General features: G+C 32.2%; 3 protein-coding genes across 7 annotated transcripts; 2 read left to right on the top strand and 1 right to left on the bottom strand.

Annotated features, from left to right (window-relative positions):
* Positions 1–1,993: 1,993 nt before the first annotated feature.
* Positions 1,994–8,774, top strand: LOC102602467 (isoprenylcysteine alpha-carbonyl methylesterase ICME-like). Of its 5 annotated transcripts, none has more exons than XR_001473164.1 (11): positions 1,994–2,428; positions 3,227–3,303; positions 4,001–4,070; positions 4,142–4,222; positions 5,889–5,963; positions 6,408–6,509; positions 6,822–6,959; positions 7,280–7,345; positions 7,913–8,001; positions 8,129–8,219; positions 8,342–8,433. XR_001473164.1 is itself a non-coding variant. In XM_015307575.1 (11 exons), the coding sequence occupies exons 1-11, from the start codon at positions 2,208–2,210 to the stop codon at positions 8,501–8,503; spliced, it is 1,227 nt and encodes a 408-aa protein (XP_015163061.1). In that variant the 5' UTR covers positions 1,994–2,207; the 3' UTR covers positions 8,504–8,774. The 5 variants fall into 5 exon arrangements, 4 of the variants coding, with proteins under 4 accessions (XP_015163061.1, XP_015163063.1, XP_006344834.1 ...); XM_015307575.1 differs by having other exon boundaries at positions 7,858–8,001; positions 8,342–8,774; XM_015307577.1 differs by having other exon boundaries at positions 2,352–2,428; positions 3,232–3,303; positions 7,858–8,001; positions 8,342–8,774.
* A 1,070-nt stretch (positions 8,775–9,844) lies between these two features.
* Positions 9,845–15,806, top strand: LOC102602133 (probable transmembrane ascorbate ferrireductase 2). Its single transcript, XM_006344770.2, has 4 exons — positions 9,845–10,195; positions 11,165–11,213; positions 15,004–15,203; positions 15,325–15,806. The coding sequence occupies exons 1-4, from the start codon at positions 10,052–10,054 to the stop codon at positions 15,628–15,630; spliced, it is 699 nt and encodes a 232-aa protein (XP_006344832.1). The 5' UTR covers positions 9,845–10,051; the 3' UTR covers positions 15,631–15,806.
* Positions 15,807–25,456: 9,650 nt separating this feature from the next.
* Positions 25,457–26,249, bottom strand: LOC102601800 (uncharacterized). The gene has a single exon (XM_006344769.2). It carries the CDS (start codon positions 26,108–26,110, stop codon positions 25,958–25,960), a length of 153 nt encoding a protein of 50 aa, XP_006344831.1. The 5' UTR covers positions 26,111–26,249; the 3' UTR covers positions 25,457–25,957.
* Between the last annotated feature and the right edge of the window lie 69 nt (positions 26,250–26,318).

Raw genomic sequence — 26,318 nt, 5'->3', positions numbered from 1 at the left:
ATATTTATCTAGATTGTATGAATATTTTTAGAATAAAATTTATTGTTTATATACCAAATACAAAAAAAGAATTAAGTAAGAAACTTACTTATTTCTCTATAAAAATATTTTCTTTCGTACCAGAAACACCTTAGTACTATTTGTTTTTCAAATTCGATGCTTTAAAAAATGAATATAACTAATAATAAAGATAAACTAGGAATTACTCCCTCCAATCCCATATATATGAATAGTGTGGCACACTCCTTAAAAGAATATTCATAGACATTAATCAAAGTCAATATCACTCTTTTGATTCTTCTCAAATATATTTGTAAAAGTAGAAATAGTCTTTATTTAAAATTTAAAAATAGTTTAAAATTCCATCAAAGAGAAGGAAAATCTTGAAAAATAATAATTAATACATGCTTAAATTTTGATAAATTCATTCCTTTTAGATAATAAAAAAATATCAACAATTCATTTTTATTGTACTAGAAAGAAAGAAGTCGTTATAATTTTTCAAACTAAACGAATAAAATCAATACTATAATTTAAATGGATAATTATGGAAAATGACAAAAATTACAACTTATTTATGAAAAATAACTATAATTTAAAAATATTATAATAAATAATAATATGTTATTTTTATAGCAAATTCTTTCCCTCTCTCACGAGTTGTTCACGTTAAGAGCCAGCAACTCTAGCAAAGCAAACAAAGAAGAGAATCAATTCTTCTATTCCTAATTCTCTAATGATGAGGTTCTTCACGCCTCTTGTTTCTATATATATATATATATATTGTTATCTTTCTCGTGAATTCTTGCATCTAATCTACATTTTCTTGCGTATTTGTTTTTTATTATATCAGATTTGATCTCGATCTTCTTCTCTTTGATATTTCTTGCGGTTATTTTTCGCCGTGATGGCTTCAAAACGGATATTAAATACAATGTAAAATAAATACAAAATGTAATTCGTTATATTTTGAATACAATTAATATAAAATAAATACATAATATAATGCAAAATAAATATAAAATACAATTCGTTGTATTTCGATTACAATTGATACAAAATAAATACACAATACAATCCTCTCTCTCCCCTCTCTCTCTCTCTCGATATCTCACTCGCCTCTCTCTCAATCTTGCTTGCCTCTCTCCTCCTTCTCTCGGTCTTGCTTGCCCCTCTCCTCTTAATATGTATTCATTTTGATACAAATTGATTTGTATTTGTATTTTTTTCATACACTATCTCCTCTCTTTCTCAAATCTCGCTCGTCTCTCTCCTCTATCCTCTCCTAACATTTTACTATAATGCGTAACTAAACAAACTATAACTATAGAGTCCTATTTAAGACCTAATGTTTGCTGTTTTTGAAAGTTTTTAAGACCTAATGTTTGCTGTTTTTGAAAGTTTCTTGGAAAGACTCAAATATATCATTGAACTTTGAGTTTGAGAAAAGAATTATTTATGCCATATATTAAAAGTTTGGATCATGCATGCGATTTCAATTTGAGAAAAGACTCGTTCATGCCATTATTTGTATAAAGAAAAATAATCAACTAATATAGAATAGGAGGAATAATGACATAGATAAGTCTTTTCTCAAATGAAAATAACATAAATGAACCAAAACTTTAACAAATGACACACCTATTTTTCTTTTTCTTTTTTGAAAATTTAATACTCCCTCTGTCTCATTTTATGTGGCACCATTTCCTTTTTGGTCAGTCCCAAAAAGAATGTCACATTTCCTAGTATTTAAAGGTACAATTTCTCTTTTATCCTTGTTGGTCTCACTTAATCTTAAAATAATACTCCAATACATTTATGAGGATAGAGAAAAATGAGTCTACTTTTGAAAGGGCAATTTGGTAAACATTTCAAAGTTTTCATTTATTTTTTAAACTCCGTACCCGATCAAATGTTGCCACATAAAATGAAACGGAGGGAGTAAACCTTTTATAATAAAATATAATGAAGAAATAAATGCGCGGATAGTAGGATACAGGGGAAAGTAGAGTGTGTGTCTGCAGTCATAGAATCGTTTGCCAGTGAATATGATGTGTCAAACTGTATTTTTATGAGTATAATTAAAGGGTTATATATCCCGCCAAAGTTCACCTTCTCCGGCTCACCTAGAATCATCTTCTCACTTGTTGAGTAAAATTTGAGACCTCCCCTTTCTCATCGGAATTTTGCATGCTTTCGGCGCGGATATGGAGAATCAAGGGGATACTGCTCACTTACTAGCTAGGGTTTCTACTTTACCAACTTTGCCTTCAATCCCATATAGTAATTACCAGCGGAGGAGAAAACCATCGAGCAAAACTAAGTCCACGATATATAATCAAGGATCCTTTAGCCGTGAAATTGGACACGCTGCTGCTGAGACCTATTTGATTACTCGATTAAGTTTCAAGCTTCTTAGTTATCTCGGGTAACTTGCTCTGATTTGGAATTTTACTGTTATCAAGTTTTATTTTTTAAATATGCTCAAATGGATACAGAGGATTCATTTTCCTAGGTTATATCGGAGAAGAAATTGGAATTAGGATGATAGTGATGCTATAAATGTTGTTTTTTCGTACACAATTACTTTGTTAGCTTTAATTTGAATCATTTATATTAACCGGTATATGAATGAATGAGCATTAGTTGGATTTGGAATTTCTCACTGTAGTCAAGTTTATGAAATTATACTAGTAGAATTTTCAGAGCCTTCTTCGAGATTTCCGGTTTCTGATTATACCATGCATGATCTTAGCTATAGAGGTAGATGATTAGGAGTAGAAGGCTAGTCGGTGGCCAAATTGTGTCACACATCATATTGGAAAGGGAGGGTACGAACCTTAGTTGTAGTGTGTAGTTTTTTTCTTATTCTTCATTGTGTATTACTATTTGTTGCTTCATTTGCTTTGTCTGTTGATATTTCACTGTTATATTTTTTCTTGCAACCCTGCTTCAAAACTTTTCCTTTGAGCTGAAGCTCTATCGGAGACAGTCTCTCTACCCTACAAAGGTAGAGGTAAGGTTTGTGTACATGCTACCCTCCTCAGACACCACCCATGGGAAAATTTTGGGTATGTTGTTGTTATAATTATACCATACATAATTTTCTTGTAACAAACATGTTTTTTTAAACCTACTCAAGAACAAAGAAACTATTTAGTTGCGACTGAACAAGATATAGAGGAATTATCAACAAGATGTGGTTTTTATTACTTCCTTTATTCAGGTTAGGTTATCGATGGATTACAAGATTTTTGGGTCTTGCCTTATATGCAATGCTACTTATGCCTGGTTTTATCCAAGGTGAGTATAAAAAAGATGCTCTTTTCCAATCCATTCATATTGAAGAATGATGAATTGATGATACCTTCTCTGGTGTACAACACTCGTATTAAAGCTAAACAATATGTCCTTTAACCATTCATATAGGTTTGCTTCTAATATAATTCTTCCATAAGAAGAACCAGAATCAGTAAAACAGCTAATGCGTTCTTTGTTATGGAATAGTGTTATGACTATCTTCTTAAAGAGTTAGAAAGCTGGGTATAAATAGTAATGCCTATTGCCGCTATAAATGAACTCCCTAATATTTCTCATTCACATGTCTGGCAAAGTCACTTTTCTAGTATAGTTCTTCAAACAACAAAACTAAAATCAGGAAATTGGATGATGCATTCTTGTTGGGATTATACTGTCACCATTTCCCACTAGAAGCAAATAGCTACTGCAAAGCAGTCATGAAAAAGCCTGTTTAATCGTTGTAACATTTCATGTGACAAAATATTTTTGTTGTGGCACATTTTCTCATTAGGTGGGGGTGGGGTGTTGGAGGATGGTTAGCATGGAGAGGGATGTCTTTGTAGTCATTTTATGTGTCACATTTACCTAGGACCACCTCTGACAGAGACATGTGCAGTTTTTATTTTTTTATTCGGCAACTATATATGTCTTTAACTGTGACAACGGGATCAAATTTAACTTGTTCTGTCAATTGTGACAGTTGCATTTTATTATTTCTTTTCACCACTGGTCCGGCGAAGTGTTGTCTATGGTGATCAGCCGAGGAATAGGTATGTCCTTTGGTCTTCTTTTCTCCTTGACCTACTTTCTTAGGTCGACTCAAACTGACATTATGTTTCAGGTTGGACTTATATCTACCAGCAAAGATAGACAGCCCAAAGCCAGTTGTGGTATTTGTAACAGGTGGAGCATGGATTATTGGGTGAGTAAGAAATCTAGATACTTCTTCTTTCTATCATTCTAAACCTTAAATTCCTCTAGTATGTAATCTTTTTTGTATCATTAATTACCTCTCTGGTGCTATGAACTATCATTAACTTTGTATATAGGATATTAGGTTTCTGCTCTCTTCATGAAATTGATAAAGAGTATTCCTAACTTACTAAGACTGCTGTAGCCACTCTTGCACTTGAACAACATAAGACTTAAAGAGAATGTTTTCTTATATTATTTCCTCTAGGAAATTATCCCTGGTGATGCATTCATATCAGCTTTGTAAATTTTGTGTATCTGAGTGACCCTATCGACTAATTACAAAACAATGATAATAGCATCAAATTACAAGTTTTCTTTGTTATTCTGTTTTTGGTTTTCATATCATGGATCTCGGGTCGCGCTTTATGGCATTTCCACTATAAAAAAATCCAATCCCGCAAAGGATTGTTCATGGAACTACTATTGAGATTCTTCGGACCATATTTCCTAGTATCATATCGATGTTCATTGCTATACCATCATTTACTCTGTTATACTCAATGGACGAGGTAGTAGTAGATTCGAGATGCTCTGTTTTAACCCCATAAATAGTCAAGTTTCTTTCCTTAGCATGGATATAATTTATGTATGGACAACAGGAGAAGTATGAAACATTGTCAATTGTGTAGAATGATCTCAGATCTCTTCTACTACTATCTACAGCCTGGGATAAGCAGGCAGTTGATTATGGTTTCCAAATTCCAGAATTATCAATTTTTTAAATAGATTCCAGCAGTCGTTTGCCTTCTCAAGCTATTGTAGTTCTCATGAAGCTACTAGTGATGATTTCTGAAGACAAAAAATATTGAGAATCTAACGTGTGTGTTTGGCGAAATATCTCAATCATGTTTTCAGTAGAAAGTTAGGTGGATGCATGTTAGGATGGCATCCACAAGATACAACAAATCTGTGAAGTGCTGGAAGCCTCCAAGGATAGACTGTATCCTAAACTGGAATAAAACCTGGGCTCTGGTAGATAAACACCTTTTTTGCAACTTCCCCTTTCTTGATTTAGATGAAAGAATTACCCATTAAAATTCCTGTCGGGGTCAAATATACCCAATCAAATAAAGGTTTTGAGTTATTGACACTGAAATTTCAACCCCATCAAGAACTCATGGAGTTTCATCCGATTACAAATCTGACATTACTCATGAAATGTATAGAAGCACTAAAGAGCTCCTTTACTGTATGGGGACATGGTCTGCATGACTTCCATAAACATTAAATATTAGGTTTAGAGTAGCAACATTAAGATGCTTATATAAAGTGGTCTTTCTCCTCACTAGTTGCACAAACAAACGTCAACAATAAGAACTTCCTTCTCCTCAGATTTTCTGCCTTGACAAAGATTCAAACATGTTGCATGACTGAGTTACCTCCGAACAATGATTTATTAGCCTCACAGGAACATCTCCATAATAACACACATGAGATCAATAACTGGAACTAAAAGCAAAATTGGTTATGCTCAGGTCCTTCTGAATAGATTCTAGCATTTATATATCCCTAATTAGTTCTACTTTATTCGTGACATGTTCAATCCTGGATTGGATGGATGATGTGCTTATCTGAATATAACATTGATGCTGAAGTCCCACATACTCATGCAGGTACAAGGCCTGGGGTTCTCTGTTAGGAAAGCAATTATCAGAACATGACATTATAGTGGCATGCATCGATTACAGGTAACTGATTGAATTCTTAAACTACAGGTTGTCGTCCACTTTCATGCTGCAATGTGTTTTATATTACTGGTTCTCCTGGATGATTCGTTAGATAGAAGGGGAACCAAGACATGATTTTTATAGTGAATCAATAGAACACAATTCTGCTTAACATATTCACTCTCCACAAGGCAATCTTAGTTGATCTGTTATGTATTGATATATGGGACAGGCCCCACTTTTATCTTTAAGGCTCTGCGTTAACCTTTAGTATCACTACGTGAAAAAATAATTTTTTTTTCCAAAAAGATATTGACGGGGTCAAAACATCATTATATAGTATGATATACACTGCATCAATTACTACTTTCCCTGCCCTCCCATTTTCTTTGGTCAGCAGTGCCATCACACTATCATACTTTTCTTGTCCACATTCGAGATGCATAATGGACTCTTTGGTTGCAGAAACTTTCCACAGGGAACAATTGGAGATATGGTGGAAGATGTGTCTCAGGGAATCTCATTTGTTTGCAGCAGCATCGCTGATTATGGTGGTGATCCAAATAGGTTTAATATTGTTCCCCTGATTTGCATCTAGAGCAGAATTGAATAAGCATGCCCAGATCACTAAAAAGGATGATTGAGATTATTTTCAGCTCTAGATTGTACAACACTTCATAATTCTTATTTATGGATGTGAAGGACATTGGATAGCAGTTCTTCTGGACTCAGATGACTTGACGGACTGTCTAGTTATTCACTATACAAACTAGAGCAGAAAAATATGAAGTAGAAAAACTGGACAGTTCCTAAGTAGCCTTTCTTTACTTATCAAAGACTTGATATTTTCAACTCTGTCATGCTGTCTGAATTTTCCAGGATTTATCTCACGGGTCAATCTGCTGGTGCACATATCTCTTCTTGTGTTCTTGTGAGGCAGGCGATCAAAGAATCTAGAGGAGAAACTGTTTCTTGGAGCACCTCCCAAATAAAAGCTTTTTTTGGTTTGTCGGGCGCGTAAGTGGCCAGTTTCATAGCAAAGTTATTATTGGTTATTATTTTCGATCTGGATAGTTGCAATTCACATGATCAAAATCAAATAAAAGGAATTAGATTTTCTTCTTTTTCCTTTTCTTTCCCTAAACTTCTGCTCCTTCCATTATATCATGTTTCTGTTATCCTTCTTTTTCCCCGCAGCATTCTTTTAGTGTTGCAAATGCTTCACCAAAGAATTGTGTGCATTTTATGTCTTATTTTCCTTCAGTTGGTATGCTCTTCTTTTATTTTATTTATGATAGATTTCTTGCTAATTGGTGTTCCATTGTTTGATTTGACAGGTATAATTTGCCCAATTTAGTTGACCATTTCAATAATAGAGGGTTATATCGCTCAATTTTCTTGAGGTAAATATCCGCTAACAGCATTATCTCACGTAACAAGCAAAAGTTTAGGGTGTGTCCGGTATGGAGGAGAACATTTTCAATTTTCTCATGTTCGATTGGCCAAAATTTTTGGATATACATTTTCTCTAGGAAAACAAATTCCTTATAAATGAGGAAAATGACTTCCCTAGTGGAAGTAGAAAAAACAAGCTTCACAAGTGATATTCCACATTTATTGGGTCTTCCCAACCCTCCACCATACTCCATCTTCACCCCCATACCAACCACCTCACACCCACACCCGTACCCTACCCTCCCTCCCATAGTATTATCTAAGATTATATACAAATGCCTTGAGGATAAATATCTTTTGCTTATGTAACGAATAAGAAAATAAATAAGAAACTCACTTATTTCCCAAAAAAGACATTTTCCAAGAAAATATTTTTCTTCATGCTAAACAAACCCTTAGTTAGCTTATGTTGCCACACCTGCCTTTCTGTGAAGTTGAGATTTTAACTTGTCATCTACAGTATAATGGAAGGGGAGGAGTCATTGCAAAAATTCTCTCCTGAAATTATGGTACAGGATCGGAGCTCTAAAGCTGCTGTCCATTTGCTGCCTCACATTATCCTATGTCACGGTTCTTCAGATAGCTCCATTCCATTGGATTCAAGGTCTGAACTCCTTCTGAAGGGCAATGATGACCCACCACTTTTACTTTAATGGATTACTTAAAGAATGGCTATCGCATTTGAGTGCGACCTTGTATAATAACATGTTGAACTTGCTCGTACTCTGCAGCAAAGCATTTGTAGATACACTTCACAGAGTGGGAGTTCAAGCTGAATTGATTTTGTATGATGGAAAAACTCACCTGGATTTATTCATTCATGTATGCACACTCTTCGTTCATTTTTATGTAGTCTACTTATCGTGGTAGTATTTTTCTGAAATCATTAGGGAAAAGATGAAATTTCAGTGTCTTGCTGAAAATTAATTGATCTTGAACTGCAGGATCCTCTAAGAGGTGGTAAAGATGACCTTTTTGACTGTATAGTAGCATATATACATGCTAACGACAAAGAAGCTCTTGCTAAGGATGCTATGGCACCTCCAAGAAAGCGGCTTGCTCCAGAAATCTTAATAAAGTTAGCTCGCAGGATCAGCCCTTTCTAAGACTGCAGCATTTGATGGTCACCTAAGTCTGCAGCATATTGTTTTATCCCTCCCAGTTCATTCTAGGTCCTACATGATGTTGAAATAAAGCTGTTGCTAATCTTCAATTATTGTACCCTGGAAGCTGTTGCTATCCATCCCTCTTGTGTTCATAATGTCTTAATGTGACACTGTATATATTCAAATTGCTATTGCATGACATTGTACAAATAATCGATCGAGCCATCTCTCAGTTTTAAATTATTTGTGTTCAGCTATGAGTCATTTTGAAGATCTGCCTCAAGAAACTGAAAATAGTGGAGTGACAACCACTACTAACAAAAAGCTATCTTATGCTAGTACAGTACAATTGATTAAATCAGTGATATTTGAAATCTAATTCTGTTGAATACAAATGTTCATTAACTCAGCAAAGATGATGAAGTCAATTCAAAGTTACTGTAGAAGCTTTACCTGGCCAAGCATAAATGAAATCACCAAGAAATCTTTGGTCTGATGGAGTAGAGTGTGCCTTCCAACATATGGGAAGTTGAAATTCTGGATATCTAATAGGATATGGAGAGGAGGGTAACCATCCTTACAAGTGACTTTCTATATCCTTATCCTTACTCTAGTTAAGATTATATGTATTGGAGTTGTTTTGGAATTTCATGAGCAACAGATTGAGTTTAAAATCAGTTGGTTTTGTAAATATTTACTTGCTAAATAATGAAAGTTTGATACTCCTCAACAATAGTTGTTGACTTCTGATTCGGTACACACTTTAAGAAACAATAAATAATAACAATAATGTTACTATATTATCCTTTGAATATATTAAATTTAATACTTTGAGAAATGTATGAGATATTGAATAGTATTTAATAACAAGGATAAAATAGACACAAAATGATAAATTATCTCTTGATTTTCTAAACTAGACAAGTATTATTGGACAACTATTTTTAGTATAGTGAACCAGTAAAGATGAATGGATGGAATAATAGTTATTCATAAATAAATAAACATAGGAGACATAATTCGTATTGGCTTCATATCGCAAACCTAAGAAATCAAAATATAATACTTACTTATTATTAATTTTTTACTATCAACTAATCCAAACGGACTCCATATTGCGAGATCTAATCAAAGGAAACACGAACTATTAAAGAAAACAACAACATCAATTGATCAAAAATAAAATAAAAATAAGATCTCTCTTATCGAAAATATTTTATATATAAATAAAATTACACACCCTTGCCATAAAGCAATTAATCCAATAGATTATTCAGCATTTCCCCAACGTTATTCAATTTGTACAAAAAAAAAATAAAAAAAATCAATGTGGAGCTGACGTGGATGTCGTGGGAACTGTCTTCCCTGTGAAAGTCACAAATGAGGTTAAAGTACATTTCCATCCTAATTGTGGACTTTAATTAAGAAGAGATCTAGAACTGGGCAAATCTAAAACCCTAGCTCTGCCAATCCGACGATCATCACATTATTTGAACTAGCTACAGATTTCGCATTATTGAGGAGGCTACTAATTTTGAGGATTTATCAATGGCGGTGCCGGTGGTGAGGTTTCCGATTTTCCTATTGGTGAGAGTAATCGGAATTGCGGTGGCAGCGTTGGTGTTGATTTGGAATGTCCATTACAGAGGAGGTTTAGCACTCATCTCTGACAACAAAGCTCTCATCTTTAACGTAAGCTTCCTTCAATTTTCCTGTTTCGCCTAATTTTGTTTACCCCGCACCGTGTTTGCACTGAGCAATAATGGCAACTTAAGATATTGATTAGCAGTAAAAAACACATATCATGCACTAATTGTTTTGGTGCGAACGTGAGTTTTCTGTCCAACTGCAGTGGTTGCTGTTTCAGCTCAATCTATCCAGATATAGTCCAAATATTAGAGATAAGTGTATTGTAGTGGTATGGAACACCCATGGACTTCAAGAGCCCGGATCCCTCTATGGTTTAGCATGTCTTGACCTTTCCAATGGAGATCGGATTGTTTTTGTAGCTTAACATTGCTTGTGATGATTGCCCTATTACGTTTTCCTATTCGTAGACAAATTATTGGGTATTGGATGAATTGGACTGAATAGAACATACTGTTGATAGTGTGGATTCACATTGTTGATCCCGTCTAGTTTGGGATTGAGGGTGTATTTGATGGATTGATCAGTTATCACACAGCTCAAAAGTATTGGATTATGGATAGGAAGTGATTATTGTGATGACGGTCATTTGAATTTCCATATTGGGATCAAGGTTGCTTTATATACTTGGTCCTTCGCTGGGGAAACTGCTATATCATGAGCGGTTCTCTTATCTTTACCACATGTTTCCTTTAAAGGGACTGGGCAGCAAATGATGCTTTAGTGATAGCTCTTGTAATTGCTGCTTCTCCCAGTTGGTGAACTTGATTTGCGTCATGTTTGAGGAAGAGACTTAGGATGACTCATTTCGTGTAGGATATGCCTAACAAGAAAATTCAATCCCGTCACTTCTAATTTTTTGCATTTTCTACCACAAATAGCACATCTGCTACTAATAAGTGTCGAGATCTATTTCTTACTTTTCCTTTGTTGTACTGTGATTCAAGTTTCAGAGCCTTTCGGAGACTGAAGCAAACTCTATCTTATTTGTGCTTTCCATGTTGTCTCATGCAGGTTCATCCTGTTGTAATGGTAATCGGCCTTGTCCTTCTAAATGGTGAAGGTAAATATTAAGACTATAAGTCAAACTACCTTATTATAAAATAGATTAAGACTATGAGGCACATTAATTTTAATCATTGTTGTTGAGTGTACTTAAAAGCCATATGCTATATATAAGGAGAGGATATAAATAGAGACTAAATGGCTCTCTACCATGCCACTTTTTTTTGCTGTATAGCTAAAAAACTTATGCATAATGACTCATTTCAAAGAGCTACTTTGTCACAAGTCATTGATAGAATTCTCGTGTATTGTTGTTTCATCCATATATTGCTAGATGATGTAAATGGTTTTCTGTTTTCTCCTTAGCTTTGTGAGCAAGAAAGGCCACGAAAAAAGAATTTAAATGTGAGAAATTTAATTGTTAATAACCTTTCATCCTTTAGATGAAAAATGACAAAAGAAAGGAGAATATATCCTTTATCAAAAAAAAAAAAAAAATTCTTTATCAAAAAAATATATCCATTACTTCCTTTCAACTCCACCATCTCACACCATGGAAAATTATCTATACTTGTTTCTTTTATAATATATATATATATATATATATATACTTAGAAGTGTTGCCTAATTTGATTAAGAAAGAGGTGTGATGATGAGGTTACTGAATAATCTCGTTAATCTGATAATAGCTGAGGAAAATCTCTCTATCCATTCTTAATCTACTGAGCACTTCTCTTCTTTAGAAGAAATAAATAAATAAATAAATAAATATATATATATATATATACACACACACACACATACACACATACACACTTAAATGTAAGTATACACCCAAACACCCAATAAATAAACAATATGATAGAAATATCATCACCAGCTTGCTCTTTATTATTTGTAGTCTTTTGATTGTTTCTATCAATATTTTCGTTTACATCGACTTCTTGGAGAATCTTGTTCACCAACTTAACTCCTTCTGTGGCAATGATGGAGAAACATGGAGGACTATGGAAAAGATAGAAGGTCATTTGGGGCATCTAGTGCACATGTAGGAAATCGACCCTAGAAGAGATGTGTTTGAGGCATTGATTCATTTATGGGATTATAAGAATAATGTGTTCCGTTTCTCGGATTGTGTAAATGTGAGTTGACCCCAACTCTAGAAGAAATTGCAGGCTTTATGGGGATGGGATCTAGTCTTCGGGGTACTAATTTCCATAACAAAAGACCTATTGTCCCTAAAAAGATTGATGGAAACAAGTTTCCGGACTATTTGAAAATCAATCAAATGAAGAAATAGAGTTTGAGAAACAAATGGATTTCTCTAAATTTTTTGTTTAAGAGGTATGGTCAGAAATGAAGGATTAGAAAAGTATCATTGCCAACTTAGTAATAATGGGGATCCAGAAAAATGGAGAGTGCATAGGCTCTTTGCTTTCATGGTTGCATTTTTTAGGCTTATTGTTTTTCCAGTACGGGATGAACATATTGATATTTGTCTGTGTGGAGTAGTTAGGGCATTAACAACAATGGATAACCCCACCCTTAGGCTTATTGTTTTTCTAGGAGACATGTTTTGTGCATTGACAGTGTAAAAAGAGTGCTACCTACTTTGAAGGGTGCAATATCTTATATTACAAATATTGTTCTTGGAACATTTCTATCATCAGACTTGCACCAAAATTCACTGTTGACTGGTTCAATTTTATTCCGAGTCACAAAGGAAGGGTCGAGGAATGTGGTCTTCCAGAAGGGGTCCAAAGTCTAGGAGAAAAAAGAACTTTGCATTGACTGTTGATTAGATTATCTGGAATTACTACTAGTTCCTAGCGAAAGAAGTCATTTGCATGTCCTCGCATAGTTCGTTTCTTGTATTGATTGGACTCCGAGGTGTCCAACCTTATGCCCCACTTCGAGAAATGTGCCAACTGGGTCGACTCTAAGAAGTCCCTCTGGAGGAAAACATGAGATGATTTATGTATGACACTCCCCCATGCTTTCTTTTTGACAACGATGAAATATTGAAAAAATTGGCATGTGAGCATAGTTTCTGAGTTAGGAGAAATGGTGGTAGAGTAGGATATTGGAAGGGGGGTGGTCCCTAAGTACCTCTCATGGTTTCATGACGCTTTTGTTAACCAGAGAAGTCCCTGAAGAATCCAACAAGAACATAAGAGACCAACAAATTATAGAGCGATTAAAACAGAGTTGCAGCGCGCCAGAGCTACCATAGCCCAATAACAAGTCTAGATTCAATTGAGAAAGGATTTTCATTTGACTCTTCAAGAAGTGGAAGGAGATTTGAGGCAGGCTGAGGAAAAGATGGTCCAATTGGAGGAATAATTGGAAAGCAAGATTAGTTTGGCTGGACAGACTAAGAGTGAACAAAATCCTGAGATTCTCCGGTTGAAAAGGGTCTTGTTTGCCACCAGCGAGACCATGCACCGCCAACAGGAAGAGTTCAAAGAACATAATGAGCAGTTCAAAAAGGAAAGAGTGTCGAGTCCCACTAGGTCAAATGCACATGACGCAAACAAAACATAGCCTACTTGGGATAATCATTGCTTATGGCTTGTTTCGCTATCTTTAACATCCTAAATGGGAAAGTATCTACATCGTCTTACCCGAGCGAACAACTTGAGCTCGGGATGGTCATCTTACTGGTAGCAGGACTTTTTCTTCACTGGTGGTCCAACCCCGCTTAACATGTGTGACTTAAATTCTGAGCCTAGAACATAACTGGCAAATTTTTTTTGTAGAGCGTGTCTTCACACACAATGAACAATGGTGAATGTGTTAAGAGTCTTAGGACGGTGTGCGAGAGAAGACAATTGCTATATACAATCACACAATATCAAAGCTGTAAAAAGCAACTGAGACTATATCAGGCAATAAACACAATATGTATCCAAGTAACTAGTAAAGTCAAATATAAATCAGTAAAAACCCGAAGGGTGGCCCAGTGATTTGGGCTTGGGACTTCCATGTTGGAGGTCTCAAGTTCGAAACACCTTGCCAACGAAAGCAAGGGGTTTGCTTCTGGGTCGAGCTCGTCGCACTGGGCTTGCCTAGTGCGGGTTACCTCTCCTATGTGATTTGCAAGCTATTGCATAGGAGCGGGGGTTTTACCCCGTGCGCACCCAAAGGATAGGTGCTGCGGGTTTTCCTTGTCATCAAAAATAAAAATAAAAAAATAAATCAATAAACAAGCTCGATTCTAGTTAGGTTTCCTAGCGAAGTCGTTAGAGCTGTCACACCCCTTTTTGCACACATTGAAGCTTGAAGGTTTTTTTTAAGGTGGCTGGTGGTGGGGAGAAAGAGAGGAGGAGAAGGAAGAAGACGGAGAATAATGGAGGTCAAAAATACGATTTTTGAGATGTTTTCTGCTTGATAGAGATGCCAAATGAGGGTCATTGGATCAAAAGAGGATAGAGGGATGAGATTGAGTTCTACCCATTTAACCAAAACTATGTAGTTTTGAGCCACAGTTTACTAGACCAGGTTGGGTTTGATTGGGTTGGCGGAATTGGATCCAAATTGGCCCAATTAAACTACAATTGAGTCTTTTTGGCGCTTTTTAAATTTAATATATATAAAAATACTCTTAAAAAATGCATAAATAAGAAAAGAAAAATAAAATAAAATAAAAGGGTAAACTAAAAGATGCGCAAATAAGAGAAACATTATACTTTTTTGGGAGTAATTAAAAACGTCAAAAATAAGGTGTTCACATAAATTTGAGTTACATTTTCAGTTCTTGCATCCTAATCGGAATAATTCAGCATAGCTTATGTATCTCTTGTGTCGTGGATTATGTTAATCTCCAAATTTGGTGTGGATTGCTCCAGCAATGCTGGCGTACAAGACAGTCTCAGGAACAAAAAGCTTCCGGAAATCAGTTCATCTTGTCCTGCAGTTCTTGGCTTTCTTTTTGAGTCTAATTGGTCTATGGGCTGCTTGGAAGTTTCATAATGACAAAGGAATCGACAACTTTTACAGTCTTCACTCATGGTTGGGCTTATTTTGCCTTTTTCTATTTGGTGTCCAGGTACTTCTCTTTAATGCTCCTATGCTACTCTTTTGTTGCATCCCTTTTCCTGTTCTTTTGCAGCGTCCTTATTACTATATGTAATAGTGCATAATTTAGTTTTTCAACAACTTCTGGACAGTGGGCTGTTGGTTTTGCAACTTTCTGGTATCCAGGTGGTTCAAGGAACAGCAGAGCGACTCTTCTACCATGGCATGCCTTTTTTGGCATCTATATATATGCCCTTGCTATTGCTACCTGTGCTACTGGCTTCTTAGAGAAAGCTACATTCCTTCAAGCAAGCCACATAATCTCACGCTACTCCACCGAGGCATTGCTAGTGAACTGTTTGGGTGTCTTGATTGTTGTTTTGGGTGGATTGGTTATTCTCGCTGTCGTCTCTCCAATGAATGGAAGAAGTGACATTATAAGAGGACCAGCAGAATAAACACTAGTCGATGTGTATTTGAAACTTCAATTTTGAGAGAGGTTATATCAAACTTCATGTATGGAAGGGTTTAATTTTATTTGATAAAAAAGAGATGTAAGAAAATGTTTATTAAGCTCAAAATATATGATCAGGTAACATTATGGAGTAGTGCATTTTCTCAAGTTGATGATCAATATTTATTCTCTAATTCATATCATTTATGACAATTCTTCTACACATCAAAGTGGGGATTTGTGGAAAAAAAACTCAGGCTGTAAAAATGTACTCATGCTTTGTTTACACCAAAATCAATAGATGCATGTCATATATTTGCAATTTCATCGAACATCGAGTGACTCCGTGTGGAGAAATACGAAGGTGACTATCTTTGTTGATTTCATATGATTTTTTTGTTAAAATCACAATATGATTGATTTGTTACCTTTGAGAAATACATTTCAGAAACTACCCTGAGAAGCCTCAAATTTGCACTCTCATGGCAACACAATTAATAATAGAAATCCTAAAACCTTACAAAACCATAATAAATTAAAATTATATTCCAAAATGGATGCAAGACACTGAGAGGTGTAAAGTGACATTATAAAGTTTTCAAAATTCTCTATCCTATGAATCTCATAATTGTAATAATTGAATTGTAATCCTCAAACTGGTGAAACATCTCCCTTTGATAAAACTTGCCAGCAAGTTAGCATATTGAGGATACAAAATTATTCAATTTAGTACACAATATCTCTATCAAAAAACTATGTACTACTTCACAATTGAATAATTTTCAGCATCTTTTAACACCATGTTACATCATGAATAGTAAATTCAATTAGAAAAATTAAAATTTTAATGTGTGGCTATCATATAAGTATTTTCACCAACTTTATTAAAAAGTACTAGGGTAGGGAGTATAAGCTATTCTAAAGAAAAGAAAATTCATTGAATTATATTATCATTTCTCTAAAAATGAAAGCCTGGTTTGTACAGATAAGATTTTTCTTCGATACGCCAATATGCCATTGTTGGTTGTTGTCCCCAGCCTAATTGATGAAAGCTGTCCAATCTAAGTGAGACTGTGACACATTTTTCTTTTTAGTTCTTTCCAAAACAATGTTATCTTAAAATAGTTAAAATTCCTCTTTTAGTGTTACTGAAATGATTAATAGTCATATAAATGTCAAAAATGTATCATTATTATTATTTTAACTTTATGCTAAGTTAGACAATATCTTATAAATTGAGACAGAGGGATTAGTTAATTTATTTTATCACGCCAGTTGTCATGCATCCTTTGTAAGGTGCAAACCCCACTGCCCACTGGCAAAATAGAATCGATTCCTCCTAGCTCCTATAATTTCTGAATTTTGCTTACCATTTTGCATTGGATTTTTTAACTAATAAAGGTATAAGACATAAGTATCTCTAGACTATGATCGAAATCTGTGAGACACATCTAAACTTAATTAAGGTTCTATTACCCCTTAACTTATTTTTTTTGTATTTTTGTGCACCTTTTGTGTTGACGTGATACCTTCAACCACCCAAGTTGGTTGTGTTTGTAAACACTCGCCCGCCACGTGTGTAAATATTTTATTTTTTATATTTTTTAATTAAAAAATAATATTTTTTTTAAAAGTAAAAAATATATTTAAATTTTTTTAATTTTTTCTTAATTTTTTTTACAAAAATTAAAATTTTATTTAAAAAAAATATATATTCCTATTTTCTTTATCTTGTATTTAGATTAAGTTAATACACATTTTTTTTACTTTGTAACGAAACTTTTTTTTACCTACATTCGTTGTTTTTTCTCTTTTATTTTTCTATTGATTTTTATTTTCTTCGTCTTTCGTTTTGATTTGATTTCAAAATTAATTCCAAATGTCTTGTATTTAAAATAAGTTAATTTTGAACGAATATCAAATAAGTGAAGAAAATCAAATATAACATAAAAAAAATTAAAACATTAAAATAAAAGGACACTTTTAAATTATTTTATAAAAAAAAATACACATAATTTTTTAAAAATATTTGAAAGTGAAAAGATAATAAATAAATTTTAAAAAAAAGTTTAAAGTGAAAATAAATTAAAATAAATATTTTGCAAAGTAAAAAATAAAAATAATTAAATATATATAAGTTTTAATATCAATAAAAATGTGAACTAACTAATTATAAAGTTACCAATAAAAAAATCGAAAGCATGTTCCTTGAAATTGTTGGAATAATTTATGATGATTTATTAGAATTTCTAATCGAAAACCATTCATGTGAAGTGCGCATGATTGTAGGTAGGATATGGCGGGTCCTTCAACTCTTGCAATTACGGGCCCTTAAGTGGCCCAAAGGTAACAAGGCTTAGATGATTTGTCAAATAGAATTTTAGATGTCTATAGTTTAAATTTCAATTTTGTTATAACTTATAACAAGTCTTGAAAAGGTAATTATCATATTAGAAATTGTAAGAACGCTCCTAAAAGTAATAAGGATAACTTATGATGATTCATCAAAAAATTTAATCAAAATCTTGGCGATCAACATAAGTTTCTAGTCAAGACTTTTAACAATAAACTATGATAATTCGTCAATATTTGTTTTTGAATTTTGCGATACGTATGAATTTGTGGCCAAAGTATGGTGATTACCATAATATGTAGTGTAAAAAATTCACCAATACCTTTTTTGCTTTGAAATTGATCCAAATTAAATCTAAAAAGACTTTTTGATATACTGATTAATGGGATTTAATGAAACTTTCTTGATGTTCACAATTACCTTTTTTCACATAGTCTAACTATCGTAGTTTGTTAAATATTATACGATAATAAGAATATGTTACTTTCGACAAACTTAAATGACCAAACCTGCAAAGCAGTATATTTAAAGAACCATTTTTGAACTTACCTCAAAACATAAGAGACTATTTTTTGTCATTTTCTCACACAGATTTTTGGAGTATAACAAAAATGATCATGTATGTTAAAGATTGTGTCAAAAATAGCCCCTTAAGTTATTCTTAAATATTCTTAATTCTTTAAATTTGTCTAATTTTGGTCATATATTTAACAAACTCTGCTTATAAAACTTGGCGCAATATGTGGAAAATAATTTCAACCAAAATTTGCTTCACATAAGAGACTATACCTTCTTAAATTCCATTGTACATAAATAGAAAATATCATCAAATATTGCACCTTTAAATGTGAGTTTCTATTGCATTTTATTTTGTCACCATTCTCATTAAATTTAACAATCCAAATTTATTAAATATTTAATTATGACCAAAAAATGCTTAAGTTTAACAAATTCAAAGAATTAAAACTTTTTTAAAAGATATACTTAAAACTTAAAAGGACTGTTTCACTTTTTTTTCTTAATTCGATATCAATTCACGTTGGAGTCTGATTATTTTGAATTCGGGTAGATTTCACACCAACCCCAAACATGTGTGACATTTTTTTTCCAAAATTTTCACTTGCATATGTGGCAGTTTGATCTAAGTTTTTGAGTTGATTGAATGTGGGGCTATAGCACGTGGGTACGTGTCAAATTGTCATTCAATTCACTATTCACAATCAAGAAAAGCAATTCAATAACTTCCTTTTCTTTTTTTTTTGTTGCTAAATTGAGTTATTTATGATACTATATTCTACCATATGTTTTTATTTTTCATACTCAAAATGGAACAAACTTTTCTCACTTCAAAATTTTCCTTTTATGTCTCTCTTAATCAATTATATATCTTTAGAAGAGAAAAAACTCTAATTTTTTTAAAATTGAAATGTTGACTTTTATAACTTGCTATTCCGTACATTGCGATATTAGATGATTATTTATCTTGTTACATGGACAATTCTCACCTTTTAAGTTTTAGTTTTTATTTGTTTAAGGTTGAACGTTTATTTTTTATCGACTTCACGTCTTATATTACCGTAAAAAGTAACGAATTAAATTCTAATTATTGAATGTAAGGAAAAAAATATCTAGTGTTCATCTTAAATAAAATGAAGAGAAGGAAGACAAGGACTTGACAGTGGTCTTTTTGTATAGATGCTTTAATTTAATTTTTTGTTTGTAAGTGGCGACAGTAGTAAATTGACCCACGCAAAAGGAAAACGTAAAGAATGAAATTATTAATTTTATGAAAAGAGAGTTGAAAGTAATATGACTATATGGTTGATTAATGCTCCCACCGTCTATTTTACGTAACATCATTTGACTTCACATCGTGTTTAAGAAAAAAAGACTTTTAAAATTTGTGGTCTAAAATAATCTGAGTATTTGTGTGATTGAAATTCAATTAATTAAGGATAAAAAAATATATTTTAAATTTATATTATTTCTAATTATATTAAAATGATATTTTTTTTGAAACGGACTAAAAACAGATTGTTACATAAAATGATACGGAGGAAGATGTTGCTCTTTCTGGAGGGCAAAATTATTGTGTAGATACATTTGGAAATGAGAAAGCTTTATTTATTTGTTTATTGTTGACGCATTTAGTGATGAATGTAATTGGTAAATTATTATTAGGATATTCATGAGTTGATGATATATTCTAAGCATCTCATGATATTTATTAAAATTGATTGAGAATGATCGATTCCGTAAAAGATGACATCAATATTTGATAATTTACTTAAATTGCAATTTTGTGAGATTGTCAATAATCAACCGAGCACATCAAACATGTTTTCAATCCGAAAAGACGATATCTTATTACAAGATAACTAAAAAGTCATTTCAAAATAATGTATATTTCATTAATAATTTTAGAAAAAAAGGAGTGGAGAATCCTTGTGTTCATGAACATACGGTGTTGGGACAGAGAAATATTGATGAATACAATAACACGAAAAAATTACTACTCTTTCTTATCTCAATCTATACAACATATTTTTTAAGAATCTTATCTTAAAATTATCAGAAATAACTTAACTTTTAACGCATGAAATATAAATGAATTAAGTTTTGAATCATTTCTTATTCAACTCATTTTCATTTTTTTCTAATTTGATCCAATCCGTCCATTCACCACCTCTTGTATGAATGCATTGCTGATTTTTACTACTAAAGAATTCAAAACGTACAAGTGAATAAATTCTATTGTTACAAGTTATACAATTATAGCAAGTTAGTATTCTCTTCCTTCTTTTTTTCTTTTGGGACCAAGACATATAAGGACACATTGATTTTGACCAATCTCTGATTAATAAAATAGAGTACAAATTACACGTGCAAAAGGCCACTTTAGATTCCATGACCACAGCTATGTACAATGTATATGATCGTAATTTATATGACATTTTTCATTAATTTCAAACTTTATATCAAGTTTTTACGGACATATTTTATTATGATCATAAAAATGTCTAGGGCTACTAGTCACCTACTACAGGAAAATTAATCTAGATGCTTTTGGTATGCATCAAATCTTTCTCAAACATGTATTCCAGTCAAACACGATAGTATAAAGTGAAAATTGATGGAACGAACATTAAATTTGATTTACTCACCTCTAGAGCTTTAATTGAGTGTGTATGGACAAAAGAAAAAGTAATTAACTGCTTGTTTGTTAGTTGTGGCAAAACGTAATTTATAGTATACAACAATTTAAAAAGGATATATAGGGAGATTAATATACATTCAATATAAGTTTAACATGAGTGTGAATGATGTTATTTCCCTATCACAATATTTGAGTGTTAATTAATTAATGACAATAGCTTAATTATCGCAAAATAATACTATAGTATATATTTTTAGTGGCAATTAACACTCTTTTGTAAATGGCCCTAAAACCTATAACGATATTGGATTCAATGGCAAATAACTAATGTCAGTAAAGACTTTAGCAGTACTCTTTATTAATATGTATACTAGTACTTTATTAATATGTATACTTATTGCCGCTAAAAATTATTTTTGTTATAGTGTGCGATAAACTAAACACATGATCGACTTACTTTTAGTTGTGTTAATCGGTAATGCTTTCATTAATTATTATATAAGAGAATCACAGGTCTCTCTCTCTACCTTTGATATATAGAGACTGTTTCAACAATAACAACAAAACATCTAGTGTAATTTCCTCTAGAGTTTGAATAGGGTGGTATATATTATATACGATTATTTATATCTATTATGAAGATAGAAAAGAATCCATGTCCGAAACAATTAGAAGACAATGGAAATAACGAGTAATGCTAAAATTGAAGAGTAAGATAACAAATATATTAGCAGAATATAGAAGGAAGACTATGGATCCAAATATGTCTATGAACAAGTTATTTGTTTTTGAAGCATCTCTTTCTTTTATATCAAAAGCTCTCGAAAGAGATGCGAATGGAATTGTATCGCTTAGATCAGTTCCTTTTTATATGGATGAACCTACTATTTAATAAATAAAATCCTTCTAGTTCTGAAGCAAAAAATAAATAAATAATATAGTAGCTATAGAAAATAAGGGAATTAGACAATGCTCGACTACCTACTAATATTCTACCCAATATTCGTGACAGACATATCTTCGGATTTGGCTCATCTCCATTACACTTTCTCTCAATTTTCTCAAATATACATTTAGATGAATAACACTCGTCTAATATAATTTTTAAAGGTCAAGATTAAATTAATTTAACAAGCATCTTAACTAGGATTAAAATACTAAATTTGGAAACCATTTTTTAATTATAGTATGCGATATCAGAGGGTGTTTGGATTGATTTAAAAGTTGGTCAAACCTACTTTTGGTCAGTTTTTGATTTCTGAAAGTGTTTGACGATATAAAAATAACTTAAAATAAGTCAAAAAAATAACTTAAATTAAGTTAGGAATTGTTTGACAAGATTAAAAATAACTTAAAATAAGTTAAAAACCAAAAGTAGGTCTCCCCCTATTTATTTATTTTTTTGACTAAAAGTTATTTAAGTTTAACTTTTTATTTTTTATTTTAAAGCTATTTTTTTAAGCCGATCCAAACGGGCTCTCAATCTTCTCACATATTTTGATACTCATTAATTTCAATTTATAAATTTCATCAGTAAACTTTCCTACACCCCCACCCCCACCCCCTCCCTAAACCAGTATAAATAAGAAAAACGTTTTGCGATCATAAATTTTAGGAAATTGATTTTAAAATTAGTCTGAAAATTGAATTGAAGAAAACATATGAGGGAAGTAACTCTTGAAAGTGAAATAATAGTTCTAATTTTTAATTGACTTATAAAAGTAAACAAGAGTATTGAAATTATCCGCGACAGTATTTACATTCATTCTCTTCCATTTAATTTAATTTAGCTAAGATGGAGAATATATGAAAGAAAGAAAAAAAAAAAAGGAAGGAAAGTACCGTGATAGTAAATATAAATTCGATGCTATTAAATAGTTAATTTTTGTTAACATATTAACAAATTTGAATTTGTTTTATCGATGTAAAATTTACAAATTGGAATTAATGAGTATCAAAATATGTGGGGGAGATTGATATTGCATATTATAATTATAAAGTGGTTTGCAAATTTAATATTTTAATTATAGTTAGGATGCTTGTTAAATTAATCTAATCTTGACCTTTAAAAATTATATTAGACAAGTGTCACTTATCTAAATATGTACTTGAGGAAATGGAGAGGAGCCGAATCCCATATCTTCCTATCATGCATGTTCTCGATAAGTTGCATGTATATGTGCTATGTTCTGTCCGAGATCTTTGTGGTCTACCTCTATATTTTCTTATAACCACTATAGTCAACCTCTCACATCTCTTCATTAAAATATCTATGCATCTTCTCTTCACATTTCAATGTCGCCTTCCTCATATCTTGTCGACCATGGAGCTAGGCCACTCCCACCTTAACGAGAACACTAATTACTAACTGTTTTCTGAATAGGATAAAAGTTAATTAGCACTCAACATACGTTGGTGTTATATTTAACTAGTACTTGATATAATTGGGAAACCAAGAAACTAATTAAATAGACGAGATAAGATATGTTGGAGCCTAAGGCAATCTAAGTTATATTATTTGTTAAAAAATTAGATGGAATGGCTGGCAAGTATATTTTTTAATTAGACAAGCGTGAAGGTTTTTTGCCATAACCTTAGTTTGATAATTAATTTTAGGCCAAACACATATACAACCCCTTTAATTTATCCATATTTTTCATTTTGACACTTTATCATAGCCTTGTTCCATTTTAACCCTTAAATTCCATTTTTTATGTAACATTTTAACACGAAATACTATTTTAATGATTTCTTTATTTTTATATATATTCTTCAATTGCAACTTCTTATTTTAAATCGACATGTGTCAATTAATTTAGTTAAAAAATTAAAAATTAACAAAAAATAATTCTTTTTAAAAAATAATAATTTCTTTTACGAGTGTTAGGTATTTTTGTGTGAAAAATAACCGACGAAATTGTGTTGGTTTTCTTTCTTAAAAATCACCGACAACCTAACAAAGTCAGTCGAGTTTTAACATTTTTTGGTAGTGTTATTAGCAATGAACAAAAGTCTTTTTTTACTCGTATTAAAGATGGGTTTTTGTTATTCGTATTGATTTATATTAAAAATTAAAAGTGAGTATTTCCGTAAAATTTGGATAGCCTAGATGATAAGAAAAAATAAATAAGTAGTGTTATTTAATTTAATTGAATGTTTAAGAAAGAAAATCAAAGGAATTTCGTCAATTTATTTTCATGTAAAAATACAAAGAAATCTCAAAAAATAATATTATTGTTTGAAACTTTTTATGTTCATTCGCGAATGTTTAATTTTCTTACGAAAATTAACAGGCACACGTTTATTTTTTTAAAATAAGAATTGGCAATTGAAGAACATAAATAAAAATAAAAATAAAAAATTAGTATTAGTGTTTAAACGGTACAAAAAAATGGAGTTTAAGGATTAAAATAGAATAAGGCTAAGTTGGAGTGCCAAAATGGAAAATGAGGGAAAGTTTGAGGGATTGTGTATGTGTTTGGCATTAATTTTAATGGTAGAAATGGAAATATGAAGTCCAATAAGAAAGACAAAAAATATATAGTAGCTAGCCAGGACATTTTGGTGTCATTTCACTTGGGAACAAACGCACATGCATCCTCCAATAATTCTTATCCTTTTTTCGCACACAAGTCCAACCATACCGTGTAGAATATAATTTGTAGCTACCAAAAATATATCCATCATTAACAAATATTTTCAATAATATTACAACTTATTATCTCCCCTCTTTCTTTATACTTTTTTCATTCTTAAACCATCAACAAAAGAACCATATATATATATGCCTCTATTTGTAATATTTTACTTAGTAACTTTCTCTATAAATTATTAGTGTTTGGCTCAAATTAAGAATATGGGTGCTTAAGCAATAGTTATAATCAATTCAACTTATTCTTTATCATTTGAATTATTCTAATATAATACTAATATTATTCTAATTCTGAGCTTGACTCTTACCTTCAGAATTTGTCTCTCCCGGACATAAATATACATATTAATAAAGAGTAATAAAATATTTGCTAGTATTAATTAGTTAATTGTCGTTGGAGGCAATGTTGCTATAAGCTTTAGGACATTTACAAAGAGTGTTAATTGCCTCTAAAAAAACATACTCAGCAGTCAGCGGCAATTAAACTATTGTCGTTAAAGATCATTTTTGGTGTTAGCGAAAAACGTCTTCCCATTCGAAAGAAGATAAAAAGGGAAAGCAAAAGGCAGTAACTGCTTGCCCAAATTTGTTCTTGTAGGATCAATTCGGAGAAGAAAGATATTGTAGGGGTAGATTTGAAAAGAAATTAGAGTATTATAGTGCGTAGATGATTAAACTGAGCTTCAATATATTGTAAACACTAATCATGGAATATTGGAATTAATTCTAACATTTAAGGTAACTAAATATTTCTCTTTTCTATTTACAATTGGAAACAAAATCGTAAACAGCCCTTTTCGAGCTTGAAGGTTTATATAACTTGAATTTCTCTTCTCATCTCTCCTAAACTCGGGATTTAATTTCGAATCGATGCAACTCTTTGTCATTCTTCTAATAGACCTTGCAATGTTTTCTTGTTATCTGTTATATTTTCTTCAATGTGTCCTTCTTTGTACTTGGATTTGCTGTACTTGAGCCAAGAATCTTTCGGAAACATCCTCTCTATCTTCTCGAGAGTAGTGGTAAGTTTTGCATACCTTCTACCCTCCCCAGACCCAACGTTGTTGTTGTTGGAACTCTTTGTCATTCTTGGATTGAATTGGACTCCGGCCTTGGCCCTTTTGCTAGATTTTTCATCATTGTGGCTCAATTATTTCTATTTGGGATTATCAATCATGCCAACAAAGAAGCATGACTACACATCTTCTCATTATGTAAAGCCTCCCTCTTTGCTCCTTAAGAAACTTTCCAAGTCTTCTACTTGACATTTTCTTCTTTGAGCTCTCATCATGACTTGCACCACCAACATTGTTCATCTTCATTTCTATTGCCAATTTAATTCTTTGAAATCAAGGTATAGTGTGTTGTGTGAGACTGAGCAAAGTAGTAGTAGAATTAATGAAGTTGGATTTGAAGTGGGAAAAGGAGAAGGTATTTTCTTATATAGAGGATGAGTAATGTGTGTGGTCCAAATTAAAGCATGCAATATTTAACAAAAAGAAAGGACATTACCAAGAAACAGGGTCCCCC

The sequence above is a fragment of the Solanum tuberosum genome, unplaced genomic scaffold (genome assembly GCF_000226075.1).
Source record: "Solanum tuberosum cultivar DM 1-3 516 R44 unplaced genomic scaffold, SolTub_3.0 scf00060, whole genome shotgun sequence".
Taxonomy (NCBI): domain Eukaryota; kingdom Viridiplantae; phylum Streptophyta; class Magnoliopsida; order Solanales; family Solanaceae; genus Solanum; species Solanum tuberosum.
Note: the sequence above shows the minus strand (reverse complement) of the source record. Positions and strands in the feature narration are given on the sequence as shown.

Excerpts from the sequence above, each read along its gene's own strand:
- LOC102602467 (XM_015307575.1), top strand. The coding sequence starts at position 2,208 with ATGGAGAATCAAGGGGATACTGCTCACTTACTAGCTAGGGTTTCTACT. Across the intron at positions 4,071-4,141 it reads GGTGATCAGCCGAGGAATAG|GTTGGACTTATATCTACCAG; the intron begins GTATGTCCTTTG and ends ATTATGTTTCAG. Across the intron at positions 6,960-7,279 it reads TTTTTTGGTTTGTCGGGCGC|GTATAATTTGCCCAATTTAG; the intron begins GTAAGTGGCCAG and ends TTGATTTGACAG.
- LOC102601800 (XM_006344769.2), bottom strand. The coding sequence starts at position 26,110 with ATGAAGATGAACAATGTTGGTGGTGCAAGTCATGATGAGAGCTCAAAG.
- LOC102602133 (XM_006344770.2), top strand. The coding sequence starts at position 10,052 with ATGGCGGTGCCGGTGGTGAGGTTTCCGATTTTCCTATTGGTGAGAGTA. Across the intron at positions 10,196-11,164 it reads ACAAAGCTCTCATCTTTAAC|GTTCATCCTGTTGTAATGGT; the intron begins GTAAGCTTCCTT and ends TGTCTCATGCAG. Across the intron at positions 15,204-15,324 it reads TTTTTCTATTTGGTGTCCAG|TGGGCTGTTGGTTTTGCAAC; the intron begins GTACTTCTCTTT and ends ACTTCTGGACAG.